Here is a 16,157-nt window from a genome sequence, read left to right as displayed (position 1 = left end):
ACATTCAAACACAATGCCAAGTGTCTGTAAATATGTAAGGGTCACCCCCAGGTGTCTGGACTGGCACATTAATATGTAAGCACTATGAAAACAAAATTGGGAAAACTGCAAAGAGAAAGCCAGGGGATTTCTCACCCAGGTTAAATATGGGATATGACTTAATTAGATTACACATATGAATGTTGCCTTGTTCATTTTGTCATTACGGTATGTGTGTGAACGCATGTATGTGGGTAAGGGAGTGTGTGTGTTGTGGAAAGTCCCACACAACTCTCTGTATTTTCTGTTTGCTTGCCACGCCACAAGGGCTGATGGACAATTTACACAGCTGATGACAGTTCTGCATGATCACGGGCCAGATGCACACACGCACACATAAAACACACAGACAGATCAGTCGCCAAGCCTTCACTAGGCCACAGCCTTGGAACTTCATCAAACCCGGGAAAACCCAATTAAGACTGTCGCCTCTCTCTCTCTGTCGCCTTTTCACTTCTTCTCTGTCACCTTCAGTTTTCACACTCACAGACCAGTCCTAATCATATTAAAACAAGCAAAAAAGATGGAAAGCTTCAGTACTGTGAACTGCAGCCAACCTGAAGCACTCCATTTTTAAGACAATTTAAGCCTTGACAAAGACACATGTGCCTAAAGGTGCCATATTTCATCAGCGAGACAATCATCCACGAACATATAGTCAAAAGCGCTGACAGAAAAAGACTCGCAACTGAATTCCTGATTAATCTTCCGTGTCTGTTATCTTGCTTAAGCATATACGGTTACATGCACAGGATCTCTGGAGAGGGGATGTATATGCTTGCGCGACCCCCTGCACCGAGGGCACGACAAAACCGGTCCTCACTAGCTACAGGGCCAATCCAAAAATGACTCCCTATACTCCCCCCAGTACCCTACATACTTTTCTAAATGTGAGGATGAAAGAGTCTGGAGTGCAGTGACCTACATAAGCACCTCATACTTTATAATGAGCAGAACAGACAACCCAGACAACCTGAACTACTGACTGGAGTGTCAGTACTGCACTCTTAAAGGAAAAGTTCACCCAAAATATATACTGTATATTTGGGCATCATTTACTCATGTCCATTGAAACCTGTATGAGTTGTAGTTTCTTTTTTCTTTTTTTTTTGTACATGCAATGATCATAATGTTTTGAACCCCATTTAATTTCATTGTATGCACAAAAACCTCCTTTAAAATTACTTTTTTGTGTTCCACAGAAAGAAAGTCATGAGTGCGAGTAAATGATGGCAAAACTTTTTTCCTTTTTTTTTTTTGGCGGTGGCATTGCCCAAATAAGGCAATGTCTCACTGCTGTTCTTGAAATGTTGTGGGTTATTACACCAATTAAAGGTGTTGTGGGTTATTTACACCAAAACGGACTCGGGTCGAGTGCAATAACAAACTTCTGCCAATCTGCAGGCAAGGGGCGTGTCTACTATTGGTGGTGAGAAGAGAGCGCTCTGTGCACGTCATTATTCAAAACACACGAGTCACACAGAACGGACATTAGCCGATAACTAATATATGCTGGCTTTTGCTTGAATATGCTTGTGTGTCATGTTCACTTGTTTATTCATTTGCGATCGTATTGTGGCTCACTTAAGCGATGATAAAGACCCGTTCATTTCCACACCGTATGGAGCATCTAATCCTCCTCACTGTCTGTTTCAAGTGTCAACTCACAAAATGTGTCCCACAAGTAAGATACTATAATTTTAATATATGTTTGTTTCCTCTTTTCATTATCTATATACCCCTTCTCCGGTCATAATTGTAAAATGTCGTTAGCTGGACTATCGTGCTTGTGTACTTTCGAGTTGCATGAGAACTGTTTGTCTTTTTGTGATCGCTATAACTCTGGTCACAATTGTAATATGTTCATTAGTTGGACTGTCGGCTCGTGTTCTATCGAGTTGTTCATGAGAAGGGTTTGTGTTTTTGTGATGGAGATTCACTTTTACATTGAATATTCGACCTGGATTAGTAACACGCAGATTCTGCCATATTCGTTGTTACGTATGTGTGGGCCAGAGTTATCAAAATAGGACCAAGACCCTTTTTGGGGGTTGGGGTGTGTTTGTTTTGGTGATTTGAAATAACAACAATATTTACCAGTAAGCACTTACCCCACCTTTAAGACTGTAAAAGAGGTAATAAATGAAACTACTCCCTCTGACACTCCTCTTTGATTCAGTGTCATGTATTGCAACGCCCCATTCTGGCAGCTAATCAAAGTGAAGATAGAACCATCGTGCAAATGGTGACAATTATATCAGGATTCAAATCATGTAGGGACTTCACACTGTTTACGCGTGTAATATGTAGCTTATTTGTCCCTTCGGGGCTTGCCGTAGAAAGTATGTGTTCATGTGCGCCGGGAGCGCTTGTCAGCTTGAGAGAGAAAAAAAGATTTACATTCTATAACAGACTGTTGACTCTTCATATTTCACTATTCATTTAAGGTTAAGCGAATGCCAGGAAAGCACTTGGTTAAATAGCATTTGTGACAGACTTGTGTTTGTCAGGTTGCAAACAATGAGAAGAAGTATTGTTCAGTGCCAATACCATGATATCCCACCACATCAATAAGAAAGTCAATTAGGCTATTAAGTCAGCAGTAGGGCTGTGCAATATTGACATTGCAATATTAAGTTTTTCTGCAATATATATTGCAATGTGAAAATAAATGTCACCAGATTCGTGAATAGCTGAATATATTTGGAAATAATTAATAATTCTAGAATGATTGTGGTGATTTTCAAGCATAGATAAATACAATACCACAAAGATAAGCTATAAATAAAATAAAAAGTGCTTTATGTTTGTCAGGTAAGTTTAATTGAATGCAAATATAACTAATTCATCAAATGCAAAATAACACTGCATAGTCTTAACTGTATACATTAGATATAAGCAATCTTTGTTACAGCTAAAAAAAGTGGTTTTCTCTTTATATTTTGTTGTTTGATTAACGTTAATGAAACAGACGGCAGCAGGAATGTTAGGTTGCTGTCACTTTAAGACTGAATGCACAGATCCAATATAATGATATGCATTTGTTTTCTTTCTCGATTGTTTAAGTTCACGGAAGCCACAAGCGTGTGTGATCAGATATAGATGCAATAAGATATAGATGAAAAAGAGCGCAGAATACAATGTTCGCAGGCTGGCCTAAAACACATGCAAAAGATAAACTTTCACTCTATGATGGTTAAACTTTGCAATTAATTTAAGAATCTCGTGCATTTGAACCTGTGATGCTTGGTCTATACATTCAACTACAATCCCGATACTTGACATCGCATATGCGCACATTACAATATCAATGCTAAAATGATATATCATGCAGTGCAGCCCTACTGGCACCAGTGAAGCAGAAAGCTGAGTCTGAGGGTTTGTAAAGGCTCACCTACTGACAGATGCGGTCATGAAATTGCGTACAATTTAGTAGGGACTCTAGGCACAGAATCCAAACACATACTGCTAATTTACTGAATCACAGGTTTCTAAATCAAGGTAAGCTGAGAAACAGAAATGTAGAGACTGGTTGTGTGTGTAAATCCATGCCTCTGTTCAGATGGTTAGGAAAAGAAAGAAAGAAAGAAAGAAAGAAAGAAAGAAAGAAAGAAAGAAAGAAAGAAAGAAAGAAAGAAAGAAAGAAAGAAAGAAAGAAAGAAAGAAAGAAAGAAAGAAAGAAAGAAAGAAAGAACGAGTGATCTGAGAAAAACAGAGACTATTTTAACCAAAACACTGGTAAAGAAATGTTTTTTTTGAGAGCTACATTAGTACATACTGTAAGCCCAAAAATAAACTTGCCATCACAGCCAAATGACCTTTGGGAACATATTTAACATTCCTAGTAATTAAAATAGCATCTCTGTCATCAGCATATCAAATAATATATTTTGTAGACTTATTTGTGTGTGTATGTGTGTGTGTGTGTGTGTGTGTGTGTGTGTGTGTGTGGGAGGGGGGGGGGATTTAGATATTCTCAAAACTCTCATTTAAAAGGGTAAAATATATATTTTTAATATTTATAACTTGAAACGTATCCTTGATTAGACTGTAACGTTACATATGCATCTGTACAGTCCATGTTTTTTTTTTATATTGTCTTTGCAAGGTGGACACAAAGAAATCATTAATGTATGTGTGTGGGCAGCTGCTTGTGTCAGTGTCTGTAGAGGCTCCTTAGTAATTTCTCAGATGAGATTAACATTGCAAACATTTCCTCACACATTACCTCATCCACATCAAAGCGCTCCACGCTGATGTCACCACATTTTGTCCACAGAAACACACACACACACACACACACACACACACACACACACACACACACACACACACACACACACACACACACACACTCTCTCTCTCTCCCTCTCGCTCTAGCCTTTCTTACTCCTATACACACTTTATGTCTACAAAGAGATATGAATATAATATCTACTAATGCAGTTAGAGAGAGCTTAACAAATGAAGATTTATTAAACTAGATGTAAGCTTAATTGTGTTATCAAGTCTGTTTGATCATGTATTTTGAGCATCAAAGACCATGAAATGGCTTAACAAGTGCAGTATTTCCTATTAAAAAAAGGTTGGGCAGGACATGGCCAGTTCCTCTCTCTTAATGAAGAATATAGATAATATTGACAAATACAAATGCATGAGCTTGGAGGACACTTTTACACAGTTTTACACACTTTTCAACACATTATACAACTAACACAACATCCACAACACATATGAAAGTACAAAGTCAGTACCACTGAAAGATTCAACAGAAAGAGGTTGTTGGCAGAATAGTTAGTGAGAGATAAAAGCATCCATCTTATCACTTTGGAGGCAACAACAGAACACTTACTGAGATAAAATGATGCAAACATATTGTACTGGTGAGGCTACGCTCTCATTTACCGGAGACACCTTTAAAGCATGATAGCTGCAGGAGGGAGGAAGGGAGGGAGAGAGAGAGAGAGAGAGAGAGAGAGAGAGAGAGAGAGAGAGAGAGAGAGAGAGAGAGAGAGAGAGAGAGAGAGAGAGAGAGAGAGAGAGAGAGAGAGAGAGAGAGAGAGAGAGAGAGAGAGAGAGAGAGAGAGAGAGAGAGAGAGAGAGAGAGAGAGAGAGAGAGAGAGAGAGAGAGCTTTGAAGCACAGAAAATGAAGCAGCGTTCCCCATTTGTTCTACTCTCTCTTCCCCTTAGGTGATCCCTCCTTTACCCTCTCCCCATTTCCCCTCTTCCTTTTCTCTTTAAAGGCAGAGAAAAGGAATAACTAAACTGCCCCAAAAATACAGAGAAAGACTTTTCAAACATTGTGTTTGAAACTCCAGCCTGTTCCTCTCTGAAGGACTTTAAACACCAGATATCAGAGAGCTGGAGATTTGTGAAAACAGCAAGTCAGAGATTTATCAAATCCTTCAATATTACTATTTCATAAGTACTCTAAACACAGATAGATGATAAACATGTGATAAGATAAAACACAGATAAACATAGTGGAAAAAATCAAATAAAAAATCAAATAAACCGTTTTCCTGCTTTTTTTCTGTATCTTACAAGTCATGCGCTAACAAATACAAAACAAACCAAAATCTATCCCAAAAAAAATGGATTTTAATGATTTTGAAATAAGTCTCTTATGATCACCAGGTCTGCATTATTTTGAATAATAAAAGTAATATTAAAAACATTTTTATTGTGAAATATAATTAGCCTACAATAATTACATTTGTTTCTTATTTCAATAAATTTTAACATTGATGGCAAAGCTCAGCATCATTACTCACATGATCCTGTAAAATATGCTGATTTGGGGCTCAATAATTTATTGACTTATTATCAGCTATGTTGAAAATTGTTGTGCTAATTACAGTTTTTTTCAGTCGCTAACAAGCGTTTGTCCAATCACTTGTCACATTTTCAAAACTCTAAACACAATTAGCACAGCATCAGTCTTTTGTGGCCATACCTTTCACACATTTCGTGTCATTTTCACACAATATGCAGTTAGTGAACACATTTCCACAATGCTTACATTTTCTTAACAGACAAGTTATACCTCCCAACAAAATTATGGATTGTTTTTGTTGTATTTGCGAATGCTAACACACAACATCCCACAATAGAAAAAACAATATTCCAAACCTTAGATACAGTATAAAAACCCTTGCTTCAGCAATGCTATCAGTTCAAAAATAATATATCTCAGCTGATAATAATTCTATTCTCACTTGACATGTCAATATGTCAATAAGGTCATACAGCAATGCATATGTAGAATGTTTTGTCCCTCTAAAGAATACAACGTCTTCCACCCTCTGGGAGAAGAGGAAAGCTCCTCAGTAATGATCAAGAGCTTGCCATTGTAGACATGGTTCTTGAAAATAATGCAATAAAACCGCAAGATATTCAAACTAGAATTGTGGAGGACCATGATATTTTTGACAATATCGATAGCATTAGCCTCACAACCATTACGCGGGCATTGTCCAAACACAGAGTGCGGATGAAGCAGCTCTACACTGTTCCCTTTGAGAGGAACAGTGAGAGAGTCAGGGAGCCCTATTCACCTTTCCTCAACCCCATAGAGGAGTTATTTTGTGCATGGAGATGGAAGGTTTATGACCATCAGCCACATGACCAGATGTCCCTCCTTGAAGCCATGGATGCTGGCTGCAGGGACATCACAGTTCGTAATCGCCAAGGGCGGATCCGGCATACCAAGTGGTCTTATCCCAGGTGCATCGGCTTGGTTAATATCAGATGTGATGTTGATGAAAACGTGGCCTAACCCTGAAGATCGCAGAGATTAGATACAGTAATTTTGTGCTTATTTTTGTAGCTTATTTTTTTGCTGTTGTTTTTTCTTTGTTCAAAATGTTCTTGTGTGTTTGATGGATATTTTGTTCACTGTAAGCAATACTGTAAAACTTTTTTCTGTTCTATCATACCCTGTATCTACTTTACCTCCTGTAGTAAATAGTAAAGAAAAAAAAAACTGATTTGTTTTTTACTAGAATGCTTTTGAATGTGAACATACTTTACATGTGGACATACAGTTCCCAACCAAGATATTTAGTGCAAAACGGAGGATTGCATGTTTTGCATGCAAATACCTGTAAAATTGAAACATAAAAGTCTAGGCAGTCTTTGTAATGTTAACAATAGCCAGAATTTTGAAACCTGGTATACTTTAATTGACTGCATGTACCTTGTGAAGTGAAAAGAAGTGTTATTCTTTGACAGAATAATTCCATTTTGAGTCCGATTTCCAGTGTTTTGGTAAAGTTAGTGTGTGCAGAGAAAGATGTGTTCTATTTTGAAATGAAGAGTTAGTGTATATTTAACAAAATGTGTTTTTGAGAATAAAATTATCCATTTGGCCAATTGTGTTTTGTAGGTGTAAGTCTGTGTTAAGAGTTTAGAAAAAGTATCTGAAGTATGGGTAAGTGCTTGTTAGCGACTGAAAAAAACTGTAATATTCTTTTGAAAATTGGATACAATTTGAGGATTTTAAAAATGTATGTTTGTTAGTGTTATATACATACTAGTAAAAGTTTATTTACGAGTAGCAAATCAAGTATCTCAATCATACCCTTTGAAGTGCGGAAGAAACATAAATGTGTCAGAGCAGCTGAATAAATAGGGGTGTTGAGGAGGTTGGAATAACACTGTCCTGTGTGTGTGTGTGTGTGTGTGTGTGTGTGTGTGTGTGTGTGTGTGTGTGTGTGTGTGTGTGTGTGTGTGTGTGTGTGTGTGTGTGTGTGTGTGTGTGTGTGTGTGTGTGTGTGTGTGTGTGTGTGTGTGTGTGTGTGTGTTAAAGGAAATTTGGAAAACACAGCCCAATTCTCAGCTGTTAATCCTGGCAACTCAGTCCACACATTCCCACCATGCACTTTGATCTCTAGAGCACATCCGGACAGACGTGCTTTAATGCACAACACACACATACACTTTATTTCTCTCTGATGCACCTAGCCAGGCGCCATCCTAGCCCCCAGCACACCCCCATGACACACATACCTGAACACTATTTTTACACACATACTTACACACACAAATTAGTCATAGTTAAATGGAAAAACACATACAAAACACTGGGTAAACCTTTTAAATCACCTACAACAGAGATGACTGCAATGCTTTCTGTGTGTACTTACAAGCCAGCTTTGCATGTCTGCTAACCAAGAGTAACTCGAGAGGAAAGTCCAGTCACCTCAAAGCTGCCTTTCAAGTTCCACATCTCATTACAGGCTAACTTAACATAGATCCAGTGCACAGGCTACTATTCCTGGATCCAGACTCATTCATAAACATCAATGGATGAATAAATGACCGTCAAAGCATTTAAATACAGTTTAATTTCAGTAAAAAAAATAATCTGTCCTTTGAAAAAGTCATGTCTGCACATTAGCTTAACTAAAATTGTGGCCGTATGTTTCTTATGAAATGTCTTACTAACTATGTGATTGTAGGTCCGCTTTGCCCAGCATGTGAAGGTTGGGGCCAGTAAGATTAATTGTATTTAGGAAATTGTTCAAATGGAGCAGTAAAAACATTTACAGTGTTACTAAAATCAAATCAAAATCGTATTTCAAATAAATTATGTTTTTTGGAACCTTCTATTCATCAAAAATCCTGAAAAAAATGGGCACACCATCACAGGAAACTTTCTGCATTTAAACATTTTGAACAACTGAAAAAAGCTGTTTTCCTCATGAGGACCAAAAATATATATCCACACACGGTCAAAAATGACTGGCATTACTACCTTTGTGGGTACATTTGGTCTTCATAATGTAGGGTTTAGCAGGTACACAAACACACACAAGTATGGAAATGAAATGTGTCAAATGTTCTGAACTGACAGATATGTTGCAGGATTTAAATGGAATGAGCTCAGTCTGTAGCATGTTACCATTAAACAATGGCAAACACTTGACAGAGTAGATGACAGAGAGCAGCCACCAGCAGGTCCCTTCACTCTTTTAGACCTGGAAGAACTCTGTTCCCCTCCTCCCTTCTCGTCTCTTATCCTCTTTTCCTTTCTCATTGGAGGCCCTCAACAGCCCTACACTGGAGCCAGGTGCTGTCTCACTCCCCAGAGGCACCATCTTCCCTTTTCTTTTTCTTTTATAGAAAAAAAAAAACATAGCCTTTCCCTTCCGCCCCCACCCTCTGTCTTTCAATCTCTTTCTGTCATCCTTTCTTAACCAGCCCTGGAGAGCATGGTAAAGCTGACGTCTAGAACAGAAAAAAAAGGAGTCTAAGGGTAAGTGTGTGACAACCACACTTGAAGCTTAAAGTGAGAGAAATACTTTGGATATTGGGAAGGGAATAAAAGAGACAAAGGATATAGTGCATATACTGTCATTCTTTGTGTTAGAATAAAGTCAATTTTGAAGTAAAGACAGCAAGAAGAGAAAAGTGTTTGTGTTGTCAGCAAGGGTTTAAATAGCAAGCTTTGGAATCCAACATTTTCCCCAAAAAGTTCTGAAATTCCTAAAAAAAAATATTTTTAGAATTACAGTTCTGTGTTTGATCTAGGCTTCAAAGTGTTTGGTCCCTGAGCGATACTACACACAGAGTGAATGCTTTCAAAGTCATGATCAAGCCTGGTTTATAGTTGACCTATTGGCCGCTTTTGACTGTGGCGGAGATTATGTTTAAAGCTGTGATGTTGTCTGGTTTGCCCTAGTTTAGAACTGCTGTGCCAACTGGTTTCAGAGTGGTTTTCAAAAGCCACATTTCAAAGCAGTAACATCGTCTGGTCTTGGCACTTTGATTCTGACTGATTTTAGAGCTATGATGTTGAGTTTCTTCTTTGATAGTGTGATTCGGACCGGTTTTAGCGCTGTGTTGCTAACTGAAAGCTGCAACCCAGTGTTACATGAAAGCAGTGTGGAGTGGACATTGTTTTAGAAGGTTTGACCTCTGTTTAAATGATGACTATAGAAGCTGAGCTTTACTAAAGCATGGTAATGGGACTAACACACATAGAATGACCAGTAAACACGACTGTAAGCCACACAGTGATAAAAGCTGCACCACATGACAGATCGGTTATAAGGGAACACGAGCATCACTGCACTTTAGACCAGAATACAAAAAGTGTAACAGTATGTCTGAAAAGCAACATTAAGAGGACAGGAGATGATGGAGCTATAAATTTACATTGCCCACATGAGAAGCAGTGCTCAACCTGCCAACAGCTATAGGCCACCTCTTTTTGAACAAGACCTTATAGTGTAATTTACAAATAACACAGGACCAATGTAAAGCAGTGGAAAATGTAATAAGCAGTTCTACATAAGAAAGTCTTGTGTGTGAAGGCTAGTTAACTCAGCACAACACAAACACGTTCATCAAACAGATTCTTGACTCAGACTCCCCACCGACCATACCATCTGAACCACATTAACAACACAGACACACACAACTGTCCATACAGCTCCTATAAATAACTAACTCTCCAGGTAGCCTCTATTAGTCCCAGTATCAGTCTGCGTTTATGAGTAAGGTTTATGCTTTCTTCATGCTCAGAGAGTGAGGTAATTCTTCTCCAAGCACTCCATGGTGCTTTTCTCAGTATGAAAGAGAAATCTTATATAAGTAGATTGTTTAACTTGTAATAATTACTTTTGACAACCTCATTTTATATTCTCTTTGGAAAAAGGTGGTTACTTCATTAAAACTCAAGAAACATTAAGAAAACAGACAAATAAAGTAGGGGGGTTTCAGTAAAAACTCCATATGCTGGTCCAATCAACATTTCTCACTGGAATAATAGAAATAATGGTTGAACCATTCTCAAATTGTTGCAATCTAAAGAGGGAGAACAAACAAAGGGATGCAAATCCTGAACAGCCTTAAATTTTATCACTCCATAAAATATTAAACGGTCCTGGAGATTCTTTGTTATGTTCAATCCATAGACTGTGAAAAAATATAGACGAAGTGTCCCCTGACGTCCCCCATAGGATTCTGAAGAGCAGTTTTGAAGCGTAGGGCCTGTCCAATATGGCACACTTCATGTGCACTTTCGGTCTTGTGGACATAAAATGGCCGCTGCGTGTGCATGTCCGTTAAGTCTAAGAGACCGCAGTGTGTCCCATTTGTCATTTTAGGTCTCAGAAGGGTGCTCGAGAGCACCCCGTTTGAGGTCGCTATTCGCCCTTGATGCACGCTTCTGCCGAGTCAGCACTGGTGCGGGTTACGCAGCAGACTTCTTCCCGGCAGTCAAAGCGGCATAACGTTGTGAAAGTGCGGACTCAGAGGAAGACCGTGAGGATTTAGGGTGTCATTTGGGACAGGGCCGTACACTCTCAGAAAAAAAAGTACAGTGCTGTCACTGGGGCGGTACCCTAAGGTACAAAAGTGAAAAGGTACATATTTGTACCTACTCACCCCTAAATGTACCTTTAAGGTACTAATTTGCACTATCAAAGTACTGATATGTACCTTTTAAGGTAAAAATATGTAGGAGTGAGTAGGTACAAAGATGTACCTTTTCACTTTTGTACCTTAGGGTACCGCCCCAGTGACAGCACTGTACCTTTTTTTTCTGAGTGTAGATACGAGCTGGCCATTGCCATTTTGGCAGTGCATCATCGCGCGTCACACACGGATAACAGAAAATGGGTAAAGAGGCGGGATGTGGGCGGAGCTTAGGGGATGCAATGACTAACAGACATCAGATAAATGGCTATCCACCTGTCACTCAAAGTGGCCACGCCCTTAATTATGCAGAAGGCTTTATATTATGTAAGCGAATGAGTACTAAAAACATATAAGCTTATGTTATACAAATGATTGAATGTTTTCAAAAGGGATTCTTTTCCAGCCTGGCCAAATCACTTCACACCAACTGGGAAAAAACACAGTCCTCAGTACTGCTATTGTTACTTAACTCGTCATAAGTACATCAGAAGAAAAACAATCAGGTTACATTGGCTAATCCCTGGTTCATTTGCTGACTATCATATTGATGTAATGAAGGCAAATATTAAAATAGAAAACTGAACGAATGTTTGGCATTATAAAGTTAAGTGCGGTGAAGTCTGAATACCTAAATAAACAACAGGTAAATCAATGGAGTCATTTCAGACTTTGTAACTGTTGTTCAGTGCATTATGATCTCTCCAGCTAATAAAACCTCCTTCTCACAGTAATAAACATTAAACAGTGTGAACTTTGAGCAAAGCAAGAGCCATGCGTTCAGTGCACCTTCAACTTGTTTTTTCCCCCCCTTCAGTTCACAAGATCTAAAATCCACACTTCACAGTTTTGCTGCAGTCTTTGTTTGCATGGTTTATTGCCTTTCTTAGTGATTCAAAAAATAAATCAAATACAGCACTCCTACAGCAACATTCCTGATTCTGAAAGTTTGTGTTGTGTTTGGATGTCCACATATGAGGATTGGGTTTTAAGAAGTTGTGGCGGCCCTCTCTCCTGCTGTCTGAGATGGCTGTTTAATAGCAGCCTTCTGGATTTCCTCTCTCTCTCTCTCTCTCTCTCTCTCTCTCTCTCTCTCTCTCTCTCTCTCTCTCTCTCTCTCTCTCTCTCTCTCTCTCTCTCTCTCTCTCTCTCTCTCTCTCTCTCTCAGCGTCTATCGCTATCTCTCCAACCCTCAGAAAAGTCTTTTGAGACTCCGCAACAGTCCTTGACCAAAAGAGGCTTACTCTGAGGTATTTCCAGAGGATTTCTCCTCTCCTAAACGACAGTGCTCTTATGTGTTTACTAGGATGCCAAATCTGAGACAGACTGGCCCTCCCTCCACCCCTCTCTCTACTTCACAATACAGCGCTGTCACCAGCCTGTCAGCCTGCAATGCTTTCAACCCGCCGTGATCTATTACCTACAGAGAGAACTTGCATCTGTTCCTAGCCCTCACACAGTTCTTCCCACCACGTTCAAATAAACCATTTACCCATGTGAGCCGCCAGTGAAAAAGTTGACGCGCCTTTTGTCTAAACAAGACTGCTATAACATTTTCCTTGTTGAGCAAATTTAATATTTAAACATAATTTTTTTGGAATTTTTGCTTTGCAGAATTTTTGCTTTTAATAAAAAAATTGTTAATATCCTATGCTATTTTCAAATAGGCTATGTGCCGCCTTTAAGATATGCTAGCTAAGCTACCAAACATATGTATTTATTTACCCAATGATATTTCCTCTCATAATGACAATCTGAACCTGTCTGGAAACTTGACTTTTCCTCTTTCTATCATGCAAATGAATAACAACACAAAATCTCCTCCTCTGGCTTCAAAGGCATCAGTTGGAACCGTGGAGAGCGTTTTAACAGACATCATTAAAGGGAAACGTGTATTCAGAGAGTGTTTCTTCTTTAATCACTGTTGATAATAACGCCGCTGGCTTTTATAGCTGGGCTCAAACTACAGAGTGTTTCCAGAGAGTAAACTATTGTTCTTGATGACGTCACAAACAATGGCACGATCGTTTTCAAAGCGCGTGTGGTCTAGAAGCGCGTGTGGCCTCTAGAATAATGCAACGATCACAATGCTACGGGAATACATCGCTACACACACTTTTGCCACCTACAACCGATTCGGGGAACTGTCATATAATATGTCCAATAACTTATAACTTCTCGCCATTCAAAATTTGCATGCGCAAAGAAAAGTAGCCTGTGTTAGTTAGCCTATTAACGGGTAAACATTCCCTGTTTAAAAAGTTTTTAACCAATTTTAAACCACTTCCTTTTCACTACAATTATTTTAAATCGTGCCGTAAACAATATTTAAAATTATAAATATTCCAATTGTTTCTTAATCACTCTGAGGTCATACTGCATGTAGCTTATTAGGCTATACAGAATACTATTTGGAATTTTCCGTTTGACATAGCTAGTTTTAGATAAATTAGCCTACAGCACGTCACATCACAGAACACCGCTTGACATTTCATGTCAACTACCCATCATTAAGAACAGAAATGAAAAGAGTTGTACATGCGTCAGTTGTAAATGTTGTCGTACATTTATCACGACAAAACAAAGTTTTGATCAGTTTAAATACAAACTCTAAACTGCAAACAGCTCAATTTTCTTGGGCTACTTCAAAGAGCGCAACATTTTTCCATAATAACCTAACACCCAAACAGTTGATTCATATGTCTATGAATGCAATGAAGGCGAAGCGCAAGGCTTAGTCCAACTTTCTCAAACTCCAAAATCTTCACACCTCACATGCACGTGTGATAAAGTTATTAAAACCGTTCACGTACCCGTGGAGACAGTCCGCAGGTATTTTTCTGCTGGCAGTCCTGCTGTTCTACACGAGAGCTCGAGCAGTAATACTTCTGCTTAACCATCCAGTCATCCAGTCCTTTCCTCGCCAAACATGCGTTAACTACAAAACTATCGCCTAAAATAGTAAGGAAATACAATTTATACATATGTTTAAAACTACTGTGTATCTACCAGTTAAACAGTTTTTAAATTTAGTTTCTAATGCTTTTCTTTGACGTTTTTTATGTTTAACGGTGCTGCTTTGTTTTGGGTGTTAATAAAATCAATAAAAAATAAGCGTTATTATTTGTATAATGAATAAGAGTAGCCTACTCACCTTCAGGACTCTCCCTCGCTTTACAAATAGCAGCTTTAAAAAGGAAAAGACGTCGTATAAATGTATATAACTCGAAAGAACTATATCTAAAAGAACTAAGTGCTTTAAAATCAAAGACTTGCTCTAAAACACCAAAGAGGTGCCATGTCTTACCATGTTTGGAATGAAGTTTACCCATTTCTCTGCATCGGAGAGCAATTGAGAAACATCAGAAATGAAAAAAACAATCCAGAAAGAATGCGATATTCGTGAGCGTCCGTAAAGAACAGCGCGCGGGTTGCGTACACATCCAGCAACGGCGGAGGATCGAGTCGAGTGATCTGCAGCTCCAGCGGACGAGACGAGAGGCGCTTCAGCCACTCAGCGAGCGTGATTGACGCCTCGCGCAGGCCGCCTCTCCCTCCGTCTGATTGGACCGAGGCGGCACATGAAAGAGGAGCGGGATTCTTTTGGAGTCTCCAAATATAAAAAGAGCAGCGCAAAGCCCCCCGTGGGCGCCATGAGCAGGAAGGACGTCAGCTAAACACGTCCAGCCGAGCGGACACCAATCGCTGGTTTGGACAAATGTTGAATAACAAAAAAAGAAAATACAGTAAAAAAACGATTGACTGGAGGAACTGTAAATTGGACCAAATGTGCACAGTTAAGCTGAAATCTATCTATCTATCTATCTATCTATCTATCTATCTATCTATCTATCTATCTATCTATCTATCTATCTATCTATCTATCTATCTATCTATCTATCTATCTATCTATCTATCTATCTATCTATCTATCTATCTATCTATCTATCTATCTATCTATCTATCTATCTATAGCAACTATTACAACTTTAGTTCATCCAATCCCTAATCCTGGGACTTTCTCTCTCCACAGTAAGGAGCCATAGCTTGACACTAGAACATGCAGGTTACACCAGTGACACCAAGAGAGGGAAAAAGGGAACAGATGTTATCTCTCATACAGATCAGCAGCATATATGGTGATTCTTTCTCCCTGCAGTGTTCTACAGATGACAAATGCACAGTATTTGTTTGTGCAGTTCATGATGCTTTTGTTAAACCGATTCGTTTGATTTCATTGTTTAAAACTGATGCAGTAATGTTGGGGGGAAAACATATCCTGCAATTCTGTCTCTATTCACTTCACAAAAGACAACTGGCCATAAGCAAAAGTGTGACATAAATAAGGTCCCAGACAAGTCAACTGAACTCATTAAAGACTTTCTAATGAAAGCTGAATGAGGTTGAGGGGTCTGAAGAAAGACATTCCAGTGGATCACTCTCTACTGTACAAAGAGAACCTTTTCCAGGACAAGTTGTGCATGTCCGTGGTCTTGGAAAAAACGCATCCACATACAAACAAACATTTGCATATGCCAGAGTGGGGCATCAGCGCCACAGCAGATTTTACATCCTGTCTCTCAATACCGACGATTCTGTCTGGCTTTGAACCACCCAGACACACACATATATATACAGGCAAAGAGATGAGCATGTTATTACACCCTGCATACACATATTTTCTCTCTCTCTC

The 16,157-nt window shown here is 39.0% G+C and overlaps 1 protein-coding gene across 2 annotated transcripts in view; it reads right to left on the bottom strand.

The window, feature by feature from the left end:
• The window catches only part of nkd1 (NKD inhibitor of WNT signaling pathway 1), a 31,650-nt gene extending 16,591 nt beyond the window's left edge, over positions 1 to 15,059 (bottom strand). Inside the window, exons 1-3 of one of the 2 annotated variants that reach the window (XM_067440036.1) lie at positions 14,772 to 15,059; positions 14,619 to 14,651; positions 14,278 to 14,417 (exon numbers count right to left, since the gene is read on the bottom strand). In XM_067440036.1, coding sequence (XP_067296137.1) covers positions 14,278 to 14,417; positions 14,619 to 14,651; positions 14,772 to 14,796 — 198 coding nt within the window. In that variant the 5' untranslated portion in view covers positions 14,797 to 15,059. The remainder of the gene's footprint in view (positions 1 to 14,277; positions 14,418 to 14,618; positions 14,652 to 14,771) is intronic. The other variant, XM_067440045.1, reaches the window with a different exon arrangement.
• Between the last annotated feature and the right edge of the window lie 1,098 nt (positions 15,060 to 16,157).

This window comes from Pseudorasbora parva, chromosome 1 (assembly GCF_024679245.1).
Source record: "Pseudorasbora parva isolate DD20220531a chromosome 1, ASM2467924v1, whole genome shotgun sequence".
NCBI classification, from domain to species: Eukaryota; Metazoa; Chordata; class Actinopteri; order Cypriniformes; family Gobionidae; genus Pseudorasbora; species Pseudorasbora parva.
Note: the sequence above shows the minus strand (reverse complement) of the source record. Positions and strands in the feature narration are given on the sequence as shown.